The sequence below is a fragment of the Harmonia axyridis genome, chromosome 6 (genome assembly GCF_914767665.1).
Source record: "Harmonia axyridis chromosome 6, icHarAxyr1.1, whole genome shotgun sequence".
In the NCBI taxonomy this organism is placed as follows: domain Eukaryota; kingdom Metazoa; phylum Arthropoda; class Insecta; order Coleoptera; family Coccinellidae; genus Harmonia; species Harmonia axyridis.
This window is the reverse complement of record NC_059506.1, coordinates 35,992,814-36,005,649: the sequence shown is the minus strand read 5'-3', so window position 1 is coordinate 36,005,649 and position 12,836 is coordinate 35,992,814. Positions and strand designations below refer to the sequence as shown.

Below are 12,836 nucleotides of genomic sequence, written 5' to 3'. Positions count from 1 at the left end.
CTTTTTATTCACAAAAAAAACTATTAAAGACTTTAAATTTCAGGTTTATAGAATTGTTCCCTCAATAATAGAAAGTTATTTCTTCATAAATAATTTAATCACTAAAAATATAAAATTATTAAAACGTATTCACAATTGATATAATATCTATTCAAACATGTTTGTTATTGTCGGAAATCAGTATATTGGCTCAGTTTCATAAATACATCACATCAACCACTTACAAAAATAGCACCGATTATACAAAATCTACCCATAATTAAGAAATTATTACAACAGAAAATGCCTGCATATACAAATATAAAATTACATTCAAATAAATAATATTAAATAGGACATGGGAAAATACCACCCAAATATAATCATTCTCAATTGATATATTTAGTCCGAAGAGTTCTAGTGATATATTGTCTTGAATAATTTATAATAAATAGTGAAAATATCCCGTTTCTTCGACTGAGATCTACAGTTCATAATCTAAAGTCAATCAATGCTTAATTAGTTTTTAATAGACTAATATGAAATAATCGATTCCTACTAAAACCAACAACTTATAAATTATTTGTACTGAATTCATTTTTTTCATTCAAGCTGCACAATCATAAAAAATTATCAACAAAAATTCACACCCTAAAAGCTTATATCGCATCCTGATATTTGAATTCTTTCAATCGTAATATGATTGTCAGCAGAATAAATTCATCTTAAGTATTTTAGGGAGAAAACAAGTTTCGATAATAAAATGAATATTTTTTTCAATCTACTAACCTCTATATTAGTTAGCTTGAAATAAAAGTTAGTGATACAAATTTTCGCGGTTTTTTTTTCTTTTTTGAGAAATCATGTAAGCAATTTCTATATTAAATATGATATAAACTTTTTATCTCTTCAACCAAACCTTAACCTGACAATAATATTTCGTGTCAAGTAGAAGAATTCCCTGATATGTTCACAAAATTGAAAAAAAAGTTCCTACATAAATTACAATTAACCTAATAAAATTATCTTTTTGTGATGTAAGGGAGAGATGTCACCATACTGCAAGCTAAGACATATAAAATGCCAAAGAACAGGTTTAATTTGGCTGTTTTCTTGGGTACACTATGCATATGGTTCGATCTGAACTGTTTTTCAATTTTAAAAGCATTTGGCAATGTCACAAGAGGTATCATGAACCACTTAGAATACTTCAAGGAAGCTACCATGAACATTATATAGGGGGTGAATAGCAGAAATGCATATAACACATGCGATGCTGTATGACCTATAATAATTGCTAAAGTTACAATACCCACTTTATTATCCGCTTCTGAATCTCTAGTATTGTTACTGTGAAGAATAGCTTCTGTATTGAGAGCTAATGGTATAGCATAATACATTGTGGACCATTCTACATATCCAGTTTGAGACATGAAAGCAAATAAAACAGAAATAGGTCCAAATATGGTTAATATCAATACATCACCTAATGCAATGTACTTAAACCCTATACCCCCTGTGTAGAGAAAACTAGATGATAAACCTCCAAAATATACTAAGGCTAAATGTTCCATTTTCGCTGGAGATAGTATTGCCAATAGGATGAAACCAATACAACCAGCAAAATATAAATATGCTCCGAGAGATACAACCTAAAACATTTTATTTAATTACTTTCAAAACGAACATTAAATGACTAAATCACCTCATCTTTAGTTAGAATATGATCCACCAAAGTCCTATCATCAGATTTTCGGTTATCAATACCTTTTACATAATCAAAATATGTATTGACCACATTTCCAGCACCATGTACAGATACAACAGTTATTACAGTGAGTAACAACGTGAAATAATTAAAATCTGCTTCGCCAGGATATTTATAGGCTATTGTAGAACCTAATAAGGTAGGCATGAGACTTGCACTGAGAGACCACGGACGTAAAGCTAACACATAGTTAGATAATTTCATGAGACCATTATTTCTTTTCTTTTCCTCAATGGGGCCCTTAGAGATTCCATTTGAAATAGTTTCAACAGTGTCAGTGCTCTTTTCAACAGTTTTCATGCTACTCTGAGTTTCGACTTGATTGTTTCTATATCTGAATTGATATAACCTATTTCAGTTAGTAACTTATGGTACACTTTAATCTAAAGTTAATCAAGGTAATTTAATAATACTATCTTTTTGTTTACAAATTTTTGTAGAGATTCTCTTGAATATTTTAATTTAATGAAATGAGGTTGACATAACAAGAAAAACACAGAGTTTTGAAATTGACATAACATAGAATTTGGAATATTTTTGATGATTTCATATTCAGGAAATTTGATACAAATCACTTATTGATTCATTGGTCAATGACAATAGAATCAAAGAATCATGAATTTACAACAACGGAATTAATTCATGTTAAAATAATTCTAGTATAAGGAAAACAGGTAGTGACATCTGAAAAAATGTAGAGGAACTAATAGTTAGTTCGACTTTTCATTTATAGATGACACATGAGTTGGAATATAGTTTTCTATAATTATGGTAGTACTGAACTAATTGTTGCTGTGTGATTCAAATTGCAGAATTGTATATTGGAAAGTTTCAATAGCTCTATATACGAAAAATTAATTACTTTAGAGGTTTTCCCAATTCTCAAAATATATGAATTTTGGAGATCTTAAATATTTCTATGTTCAGATGCTCTATGCCTCGAATTGGTTCTAACCCAAGTTTTTTTGAATAACATAAACATTTGGTAATTTGATTAAAACTATTTGCTTACATAAATAAGTTTCAAAACTTGATATAGCATGAGTGCTCAAAAACAAACTCGCGGCTCCGGTCGAATAAAGGAATGCGAAAAACGAAAAATCGTTGATGATTCAACAAGAAGAAGACGTTTTAGAAGAATGTTAGAATTGTTGGAAAGCGATAACTATCAAGAAGATCCCCATGCAGATCTTGTTATGAGCAAAAAGTTGCCCAAATTTGACGATGATCTAGAGCAGAGATCGACAAGAAAAAAAAAGGGTGAACGTTCAGCAGATTATTACCAAAGTAAATATAGAAAGACATTCGAACAAATGGTTGAAGACGATAGAGTTGAGGCAGAAAAAACTGGTAGAATCTCTTATTTAGATGCTGAGGCAAGAAGTGCAGATTTTGCTGCTAGGAAGTTCTGTAACGTTTGTGGATTCTTCTCCAAGTATACTTGTGTAACATGTGGCATAAAATATTGCAGCATAAAGTGTATGCATATCCATCAAGAAACTAGGTGCTTGAAATGGACAGCGTAACTTTCTTTTACAGAAAAATTGATAATTTACTCAAGTCTAAGATATAAAGAAGAATAACTTGAAATATCATCATTTCAAATTTTATTGGAATCTAGAATAATAACAATGTAACAAAATAATTAAGATTTATTTGTAAACAAAATGTACATTAGTATTAAAACTATCAACAAATACTTTTCATCAAAAATCATTATTCTTAAACCATTATTTAACTATTCATCATCTTTTTTGAAACTTTTCAGAGCCATTTTTATGCTGATATTGCAGGACGCTAATTCCAGTATGAATATCTTCAATATATAAGGTATAAGCACTGATCTCACGTGGTCTGTCAATCCACACAACCTACAAAAGTCTATCGTTTCCATTAGCTCTTTGTTTTCATTCATCCTCGTAGTTTCAGTCATACAAGTGATCATTGACTGACACAATCCGCAAACCTTAACCTGGAAAAAAAATTAAGTGAATTACATGGACTTTGTAACAAAAAAAATCATAAATATTTTAGGAGAAAATTATAATCTGACAGGCCAATTGAAAAGTCCCCTGTCTACCATAGTAAAACACATTTTTTTCGGTGATATTCGATTTTATTATTCAACATAGTTGCCTTCGAAGGCGATTCAGCGATTATAGAGATCTTCTAACTTTTCGATACCATTTTGGTAGTAATATTGTCTTTCGCTTCAAAATAGGACTCAGTTTCGGCGATTACTTCTTCATTGCCGCTAAATTTCTTTCCAGCGAGCATTTTTTTGAGGAAAAAGTCGCTGGGGCCCAGACCTGGCGAATACGGTGGATGCAGTAGAAATTCAAAGCCCAATTCATGTAATTTCGCCATTGTTTTCATTGATTTGTGACACGGCGCTTTGTCTTGATGAAAAAGCACCTTTTTTTCTTCAAATGGGGCCGTTTTTTAACGATTTCATCCTTTAAACGACTCGATAACGCCAAATAATAATCGCTGTTGATGGTCTGACCCTTTTGCACATCCCAGCATAATGATGCCATAATCTTGCCAGCTGACTGTTGTGTTTTTCCCAGCTGGATTCTGTTCATCGTGTGCAGTCCGCTCAGCTGACTGTCGATTGAACTCCGGAGTGAAATGTTGGAGCCATGTTTCATCCATTGTCACATATCGACGCAAAAATTCAGGTTTATTGCACTTAAACAGCTTCAAACACTGCTCAGAATCATTAACACGTTGTTGCTTTTGATCGATTATGAGCTCGCTCGGCACCCACTTTGCACACAGCTTTCTCATGTACAAATATTCGTGAATGATATGATGTATACGTTCAGATGATATCTTCACAATGTCTGCTATATCATTCAAATTCATTTTACGGTCATTCGAAATTATTTTGTGAACTTTTTTGATTTTTTCGTCGGTGACAGCCTCTTTTGGGCGTCCACTGCGTTCACAGTCTTCGGTACTCATTTCACCACGTTTAAATTTAGCAAACCAATCAATGATGGTTAATTTTCCTGGTGCAGACCCCGGAAACTCTTCATCAAGCCAAGATTTTGCTTCAACTTAAAATTTTTTTTTTTACATCTTTTTCAAATAACAAAAGTAGCTACACTCACAACGCAATATCTCACAAACTAATGGTCGGACTGCTGTCAAATTTTAACGCATAACAATTGAAGGTTGGTACTAAATAAAAATCATATGAATTTAATACTAGCACCGCCATCTGTGGAGCAGACCGGGGACTTTTCAATTGACCTAATATACTTATTGAAAATCTCCAGATCAATAACAAAGAAAAAAACTCACATAAGTGGCGTCAGAATTGTTTAATAATCTGTCTCGCAGCAAGAAGGCACCACCATGAGCGATCAAGCAATCTCGTTCCATCTCACCAAAACGAACAGCACCTCCTCTCTTTCTTCCCTTTATGGGCTGTCTCGTTATGGTATCAACTGTTCCGGTTGATCTGACCTACAAAACATGAAAACTCAATCAAATCTTCTGAAGAGAAAAAAAAAAAAAGAAACTGATTTCGTAAATAGGATATAATTTTTTCCTGAAGAGAAAAAAAAAAAAAAGAAACTGATTTCGTAAATAGGATATAATTTTTTCGTCTTACCTGAAACTTGTCAGAAACCATATGCCTCAATCTCTGATAGTGCACAACCCCTGTGAATATTTGTGCCTTCAATTGATTACCGTTTATTCCTGAGTAGAAAGTTTCCAAGCCGCAACGGTTGTAACCACCTACAAAACAGACAAGTCTCAACAAAAAGTGAAAAATCAAACATAATCAAAACAATATTTCAAGGTATTTCATGAATACAGGTTATGAAGGTTGAAAACACCCTGTATACCATAAACGAATAGATTTGAGGCTTTTTAACAGTGATCCAGACAATCCAAATTGTCCTGCACGAAGCACCCTGTATAAGTGGAAAACTTCAGTATACGAACCTAGTTCCAGAAGCTTTCCGAAATAATCGATAGCAGCATCATCTTCGGAAAACTCGAAAGGTGTGGCGTCGTGCACTAGACCGTGCAGAACTGCCGATTTTCCAGCCAACACTTCGATCATCATAGCAACTGTCATTCTAGAGGGGAAACCGTGAGGATTGAAGATAATATCCGGTACCATACCAGTCTCAGAGAAGGGCAAGTCTTCCCGATTCCACAATTGCGAACAGATACCTTTCTGGCCAGCTCTACTGGCAAACTTGTCTCCAATATTCGGATTTCTCTGCAACCAATTGTTCACTATTATCATCACACATGTAATACCCATGGACACCCATAATGGGTAATTCGGACATCAAGTATTTAGAATATCGTTGAAAACGCCAATGAATTGGTTGTACAAGCTATCCTACCATAATAATTGAGTTGAAACTTGCATTTGCAATAATAACCCAAATCGAGAAGAATTCCCAAATGTAATGTAATGTTCTATGATCGACAGTAATGTCTGTCAAACAGACGTCAACCTTGACGTCGATTGTCAAAGCCCCATAACCTTTAAAACTTCTCAATCTGACGTCTATTGTTAGATACATAGTATCAAAGATACTAAAAAAACATAAGAAAATTGAATTTGGAGTTCCTCGATGCACATTACTCGGGCACTTGAATTCTATTAAATTTTTCCATTAATTGAATTCTTACCGCTATTCTAAAGGTGATACACGCCATCCTTGGTGTTTTGGGGCCAAAACCGGTGCACTGTTTCACACTCTCCACCGCATACTCCTCTTGGGACGTAAACTTCTCGACTACGTATTCCGATTTGTCAGCGCTGAAATAACAATAGAACGGTTCTCCTGCCTGCATCCTCCTACCTACATATGGTAGACCATCTGTATCTATGAATTCATCCAAAAACTCTTTTTTGCTATCCCTACAGAAAAAGTCGTTTGGATTGTCTAGATTGATGAATTCTGACTTAATTACTGCACCGTGAGCAAATCCAAAATCGTATGATGCTTTATTTATAATCATGGCATCTTCCATGTCGTAACCCTGTAAAAAACGAAGAGTGCACTCTATCACTGATTATACTTTTATATTAGGTTAGGTTACATCAACTTGAAAGCTGAATTTCCTAGGTTAGGTCAGGACCATAGAGCATTCGGATTAACCTCTAAAACTTACCGTATAACTGATGACAGCAACGATAGCATTTGTACCCATTGCAAAATTGTCCATACCCAAGGTATCGTAATGAGCAGGCCTAAAAAGGGGAGAAGCTGGAGTCGTGAGTCTATACAATTTAGTTTGGGCTTGAAGAGGCCAGTTAAGGCAGGGCGTCCCCATAGTCTGTTTGCCCATCTGACACTGGTACATATTTCTCGGAGACTGGTTGCAGTCAGGCATAGGTATCAAACGAGCCAAATGAGAAAGAAAATCACATTTCGAAGGTTCTAAATGAGTGGTAACACCTGAGAAAATGTCATAAAAAATAGTGCATTCATTCGCCAAAACAACTTAGGCTGGTAAAATTACATAGAAAAAAAATTACGTAAAAAGTAAGGTTACTAAGAAATTCACAACCTAAAAAAACATACCTGGATAAATTTCCTTAGGTGTGACAGCAACATCCAAATAAACCTGTTCGAAGGTACCAACATACTCTATTTCGCCAGTTTCGATATGATAAAGCGGCCTCATCATCCTAGAGGGGCCAGTGAAGAGGAATATGCCCGGATATTGACCAACAGTTTCTTGTTTGGGGACGTGAACGATCTCTGTTGTTTTGGGTATTTCCACACCTTTGATTTTCACACGCCTGAGGGTATTCACATATCTGACTGGAAAAAAAAATTATATTAAGAAAAATAAAGGAAGATTGTATTACATCTGTTAGCTGAAGCTAATAATTTCAGGATTCGACTACTTTGATGAATTACTTTCTTACTATTAAGCAGTCCAGATCACGTGACTTTTTCCAATGACTCCTTATGACAAACAACACGCCAACCGCCGCCATATTGGATTTTATTTTTGCCAGATCTCTGGTTTGGCTAATAGCTATCTGTTTGAGGTTATATTTTTATTGTCATCTTAAGGCGTATCATTCTTAAAAGTCTAATCAACGAGGAAGCCGATAAATATGATAATACTTTTCATATTATGGAATAATTCTAAGAATTAATAAGAAGTTGAAAAGTCCCGGTCTACCATTGTAAAACACATTTTTTGGCAAAATTCTATTTTATTATTCAACATAGTTGCCTTTGAGGGCGATACAGTGATTATAGCGATATTCCAACTTTTTGATACCATTTTTGTGGTACGATTTGTCTTTCCCTTCGAAATGGGCTTCAGTTTCGGAGATTATTTCTTCATTGGCACTAAATATCTTTCCAGCGAGCATTTTTTTGAGGTCTGAGAACAGGAAAAAGTCGCTAGGGGCCAGACCTGGCGAATATGGTGGATGCAGAAGCAATTAGAAGCCCAATTCATGCAATTTTGCCTCTTTTTTTCACAACGTTTAAACTTAGCATACCAATCAATGACGGTTGATTTTTCTGGTGTACTGTATTTTTTCCCTTCAAAAAGCAATATTTTCTCAGCACACGAAATTCTTTTTTTTCATCTTTTGTCAAATAACAAATGTAGCTACACTCACAACGCAATATCTCCCAAACTAATGGTCAGACTGCTGTCAAATTTTGACACATATCGTTTGAAGGTTGGTACTAACTAAAAATCATATGGATTTAATACTAGCACCGCCATCTGTGTATCAGACCAGAGACTTTTCAATACGCCTAATATCATTTTAAAAGTCTAATCAACCTGCATGCCAATAAATAAAATAATACTTTTCATATTATGAAACTGCCTATTCCAAAAATTACACCTTATATCTATTAAGTTACCCCAAAGTATAAAAAAACTTACATGCATGTTTATCCTTCACGAAGCCCTGAACATTGCCGTCAAGAATAACAAATGTGCATTTGTTCATGTGGCAATATTTACTGTCTTCCAATGAGATTGCACCGTACGTAGCCAAAACTAAGGGCAACTTTTTGACCACTTCCTCGTCGGCCTCCTTCGAAATGAAGCACGCACTAGTCAAATGGTTGAGAAGACCGCAGGGTCCTCCGTCTGGTGTGTGAACCGGGCAAATGAAACCCCAAGCATCGGGAAGTAATTTCCGGACATCAGTCGTTCTCATTTCCTGCAAGCAACGTAATAAAATAAGGAATATTAAAAAAAAAAAAATTCGTAATGTCAAAGAAAAAATCTTCTGAAAGATCTCACCATGAAAAAAGCTCCCCTATGAACAGATTTAAAATGAGACATGTATCTCATTCTGTTCAGGTTTTCGGCCACAATTACCAATCCCTTGTCTTGCATTAGACCCAAACCAGTCTTGGAATTTATGTTGCCAGTAGCAAGAAAATTCTCCATTTCTGTTTCAAGTCCACCAGCATACTTACTGGCTTGATATACGTCTTGCGGAGTCACTTTATAACCGACCGTTTTGCTTGCTTTATTGACCAGTCTGTATCTCACTCGACCTAGCCAAGTCCGAAGCTTTTCTTTCACAACTTGGAGGTAGAGATGGCCACCTTGAATAAATTATTAAGAAATAAAAGTCATCTAGTTTTTATGAAAATAATAGAATCTATTTTTTTTTTTATAAACTTCTATAAGTTATCAATGAATTAAATTAATTTCACGGCATTCAGACAATTTTTCAATTCTGGTGACTGTCACAAACCTGTTGAAGATTTTGTGTACGAATGAAACTATAAAAAAGTATATTGTAGATTAATACCTTGAAGAACCTCTTGCATCATAACTGAATCGGCTCCTTCTGTTTGACATTGATCCTCAACATAAGTAAACAATTTTTGCATCATGAATACTAGCATATTGAATTTGTCCTTATTATTGTCCAGATGAATCAAAATGTCATGTTTAATGATGAAATCGGTCACTTCAGAATCTGTATACCAAGGTGGGCATTCGGGGTATTTGGCCCTGAATACTTTACCCACATAACTCTTGCAATCTTCGTGTTTTTGGAGATTCTGTTCGTCCAATTGTCTCATCATTCGATAGATGCAACTAAAAAAATTAACGGTAGAATTACATAAAACAAGATTTAAACTTTGTAGAAACTTACTCTTGGTATTTCTTATTATCATCATAAGCTTTCATCATGAACTTATTGTTAATAATGTAATCTGACCTATAATCCCACAAACATTTTAAAACAAGCATGAGTGGTATGAAAAATGGGGTCTTATTATGAGTGAACATAAGTTTTGCAGTGCCATCATATAGATGATGAAGGACATTTACCTGAAATCAATTGGTATAATTTTGTTTTGATCTTATACATGCAAAATTCAACATACCACTGAAGTGTGATCTTCTCTCACACATCTTATAGAAATACCCAGAGGAGAAAATAATTTACCTCTCATTTTCCATCCATTTCGCTGAATAGCTACTGGATAATTTCTTCTTGTCATGAGAAGCATTCTAGCAAGTTTTTCATGACCTTTAATTATAAAAAAACCCCCCCATTCGTCTTCATGTTCCCCTGCTGCAATCAATTCTTCAGGAGTCATATTGTGTAAATGACATTTTTTAGACTATAAAAAAATATTGAATACACTGAAGTAACTGAATGAGATCACTACTTACCTTTACCATAATTGGTATGTCACCCAAATCTTTATATATCGGTTCCTGAGGTTGTTCATTTAGCCACCAATCAATTTTAATCTGTAATTTTCCCTTGTAAGTGCCAGCTCTCTGTCTACATTCTTTAGGGAATATAGCTCTGTTTGAACATACTGTTCCTACAGGAACAGTTGGACTTGATAAAGAAGCCTCCGAAATGATAAATTTTAATTTATCATCATTTATAGCATACTGTTTGGGCTCTAAATTTTCTACTGCTTTATTCAATCCTGTTTCTATCAAGAAGTTGAAACTATCGACATGTGGTGCTCCTAGTTCCTGCAGGGTCTAAATAAAAATAATAACATATAACCAAATAGAATTCGGTGAATGTACAAGCATGTCGTGAAAATCATTATAATTAATAATTCTTACTGGATTCTGTTGTGCTGCAGGTTTACCGAAGGCTCGATTAGTAAGATTTTTCAGTGAAGGTTGAGGTGCCATAATAACAATTTGTGACAAAGAGTAATAATATAAAAATATTTAAATAACTAGCGTAAACCTTTAACAATTTTTAAATATAACCTACTTAAACTGATTCGATTTGTCCATAGAGAAATAAACCATTCCTTATCTATGGATTTGTCTTTGACCCAACTATAGAAATAATATTTGCACCATAAAATATGAAATATCTTATTATTTTATACCTATTCTACATGTTTACACGAAATCAGTTTCTTGTTTTCTCTTTAGAAGATTAGATTGAGTTTTTATGTTTTGTAGGTCAGATAAACCGGAACAATTGATACGATAACGAGAAAGTCCATAAAGGCAAAGGGTTTGCTAAAACTTGAAAGTTCATGTCGTTATTTCCTTCCTCTCAACTCAAAGAGTCCCCATATTGTTTTATCTAAAAGTTTTTTCACCTTGTTGGCAATAGTACAGAATATATGAAGCTCCAATGAATGAGAAAAATATGAATTTATCTATAACCTATATCTATTACACCTATTCATGAATATTTGAAATCACCGAGTACCAAATTTTCTCCTTTTTTACGTTTTTGGCTGCTAGAACCATCTGTACAATTCTAATTTCTTCTGATCTTAGACAAAGATGATATAGTCAATAGCTCATTGAAATGGGTTCGAATCTGCCTTCTACAGAAAAAAAAATATGCATATAAACAATTAATTTAATGATAATTACACATCATACAAATACAACGCAGTAATTGTTACAAATAATGAACAGGTTTCTTTCAAAATTTGTCAATATTCAATGATCACAGTCAAAATATAACTATCTAAAAATTTGAATAAGTCTACGAATAACAATATAAAAATATTTTTTCTCCTTAATAGTATTTATAAAAATTAATTTTTTCACACAAATATTACTTTAAACAGGTAAACATCAGATGAGATCGGAGAATACACTTCAACAGTTTTCTAAAAACTGAAGTACTTTATATAACCGTAAATTATTACAGTGTGTCCCACTTTTTCTATTTTCAAGTTTGAAATTCGGTATATAAGAATACTCTTGTATCGTCTTTTGTTCAATGAAGTCTTCAAGAACTGGTTCCCTATCCTTTGGAGGTAAAGGATCTCTAGATGAAATCACGGTATGAATTTGTTTGTTTGGAGATGATAGGGGCATCAAATCTCTAAAGATTTTTTTTTCGTAAGGAAAGTTCACTTGCCTGGTAACCTACAACAAATTTCATTAGGATATTGATTGAATTTAGATGAGACATTTACATGTAAAAACAAGATTTAATCAATGCGATATCATTGAATTGGGATATCAATCAATAGACATACCTTTTCATCAAATGCTCTTTTTCCTGAAGAACTTTTAATTGGTGCTGATTTTACTCTTCCCAATGTATCAATTTTCCTACTCAAATTCAAAGAAGAATTGATGCCAGGAACGTCTAGTTTTGTGCTTTTATCAGATGAGCTACTTGATTTGGAATCTCTTTCAGATAAATTAGTTTTGGAATTCGGTTTCGATTTGGGATTTAGAGAAAGACTCTTCATAGATGTATCAATGTCTGATACATTGAACGACGTTTTCTTTGTCGTCGATCGTGAAGATAATGGTTCACCACTTGATTCTCCATCATTCAAAATTAACGGTTCAACTTGAAATTTCTCCTTTATGACAACAGCTTTAGAATTCTTTTTCATTGGATTTCTGATTAAGTGTTTTTGGAAAGTAACCTTACTACCACTTGCTGATTTATCCAGTTTTCTATTCATCTTTGAAGACGTTATAACTTTTGAACTAGAAGTTTTTCTTATCTTATTTTAGAAATATGAATATAATTGGTAATTTAAAAACAATGAAACGTTCAAATTATAAACTAGCGCAACCGTCATTATTTGAGGTTATGTTTATTTTAACGTTTCTAAAACCAGAGAATAAAATA

The 12,836-nt window shown here is 33.6% G+C and overlaps 4 protein-coding genes across 4 annotated transcripts; 1 reads left to right on the top strand and 3 right to left on the bottom strand.

Moving 5' to 3' along the window:
- Nucleotides 1-839: 839 nt before the first annotated feature.
- Nucleotides 840-2,241, bottom strand: LOC123682454 (ubiA prenyltransferase domain-containing protein 1 homolog). The gene is made up of 2 exons (XM_045621063.1): nucleotides 1,685-2,241; nucleotides 840-1,631 (listed from the first exon to the last, which is right to left on the bottom strand). Exons 1-2 carry the CDS (start codon nucleotides 2,045-2,047, stop codon nucleotides 1,002-1,004), a joined length of 993 nt encoding a protein of 330 aa, XP_045477019.1. The 5' UTR covers nucleotides 2,048-2,241; the 3' UTR covers nucleotides 840-1,001.
- A 449-nt stretch (nucleotides 2,242-2,690) lies between these two features.
- On the top strand, nucleotides 2,691-3,460 carry LOC123682259 (zinc finger HIT domain-containing protein 1). The gene has a single exon (XM_045620795.1). The coding sequence runs from the start codon at nucleotides 2,788-2,790 to the stop codon at nucleotides 3,271-3,273; it is 486 nt and encodes a 161-aa protein (XP_045476751.1). The 5' UTR covers nucleotides 2,691-2,787; the 3' UTR covers nucleotides 3,274-3,460.
- On the bottom strand, nucleotides 3,382-11,014 carry LOC123682258 (DNA-directed RNA polymerase I subunit RPA2). The gene is made up of 14 exons (XM_045620794.1): nucleotides 10,829-11,014; nucleotides 10,415-10,741; nucleotides 10,123-10,362; nucleotides 9,888-10,066; nucleotides 9,537-9,829; nucleotides 9,017-9,327; nucleotides 8,651-8,933; nucleotides 7,312-7,554; nucleotides 6,899-7,185; nucleotides 6,413-6,766; nucleotides 5,708-5,990; nucleotides 5,370-5,497; nucleotides 5,057-5,221; nucleotides 3,382-3,719 (listed from the first exon to the last, which is right to left on the bottom strand). Exons 1-14 carry the CDS (start codon nucleotides 10,898-10,900, stop codon nucleotides 3,486-3,488), a joined length of 3,399 nt encoding a protein of 1,132 aa, XP_045476750.1. The 5' UTR covers nucleotides 10,901-11,014; the 3' UTR covers nucleotides 3,382-3,485.
- Nucleotides 11,015-11,589: 575 nt separating this feature from the next.
- LOC123682486 lies at nucleotides 11,590-12,800 on the bottom strand. The gene is made up of 2 exons (XM_045621121.1): nucleotides 12,226-12,800; nucleotides 11,590-12,112 (listed from the first exon to the last, which is right to left on the bottom strand). Exons 1-2 carry the CDS (start codon nucleotides 12,664-12,666, stop codon nucleotides 11,840-11,842), a joined length of 714 nt encoding a protein of 237 aa, XP_045477077.1. The 5' UTR covers nucleotides 12,667-12,800; the 3' UTR covers nucleotides 11,590-11,839.
- Nucleotides 12,801-12,836: the final 36 nt, after the last annotated feature.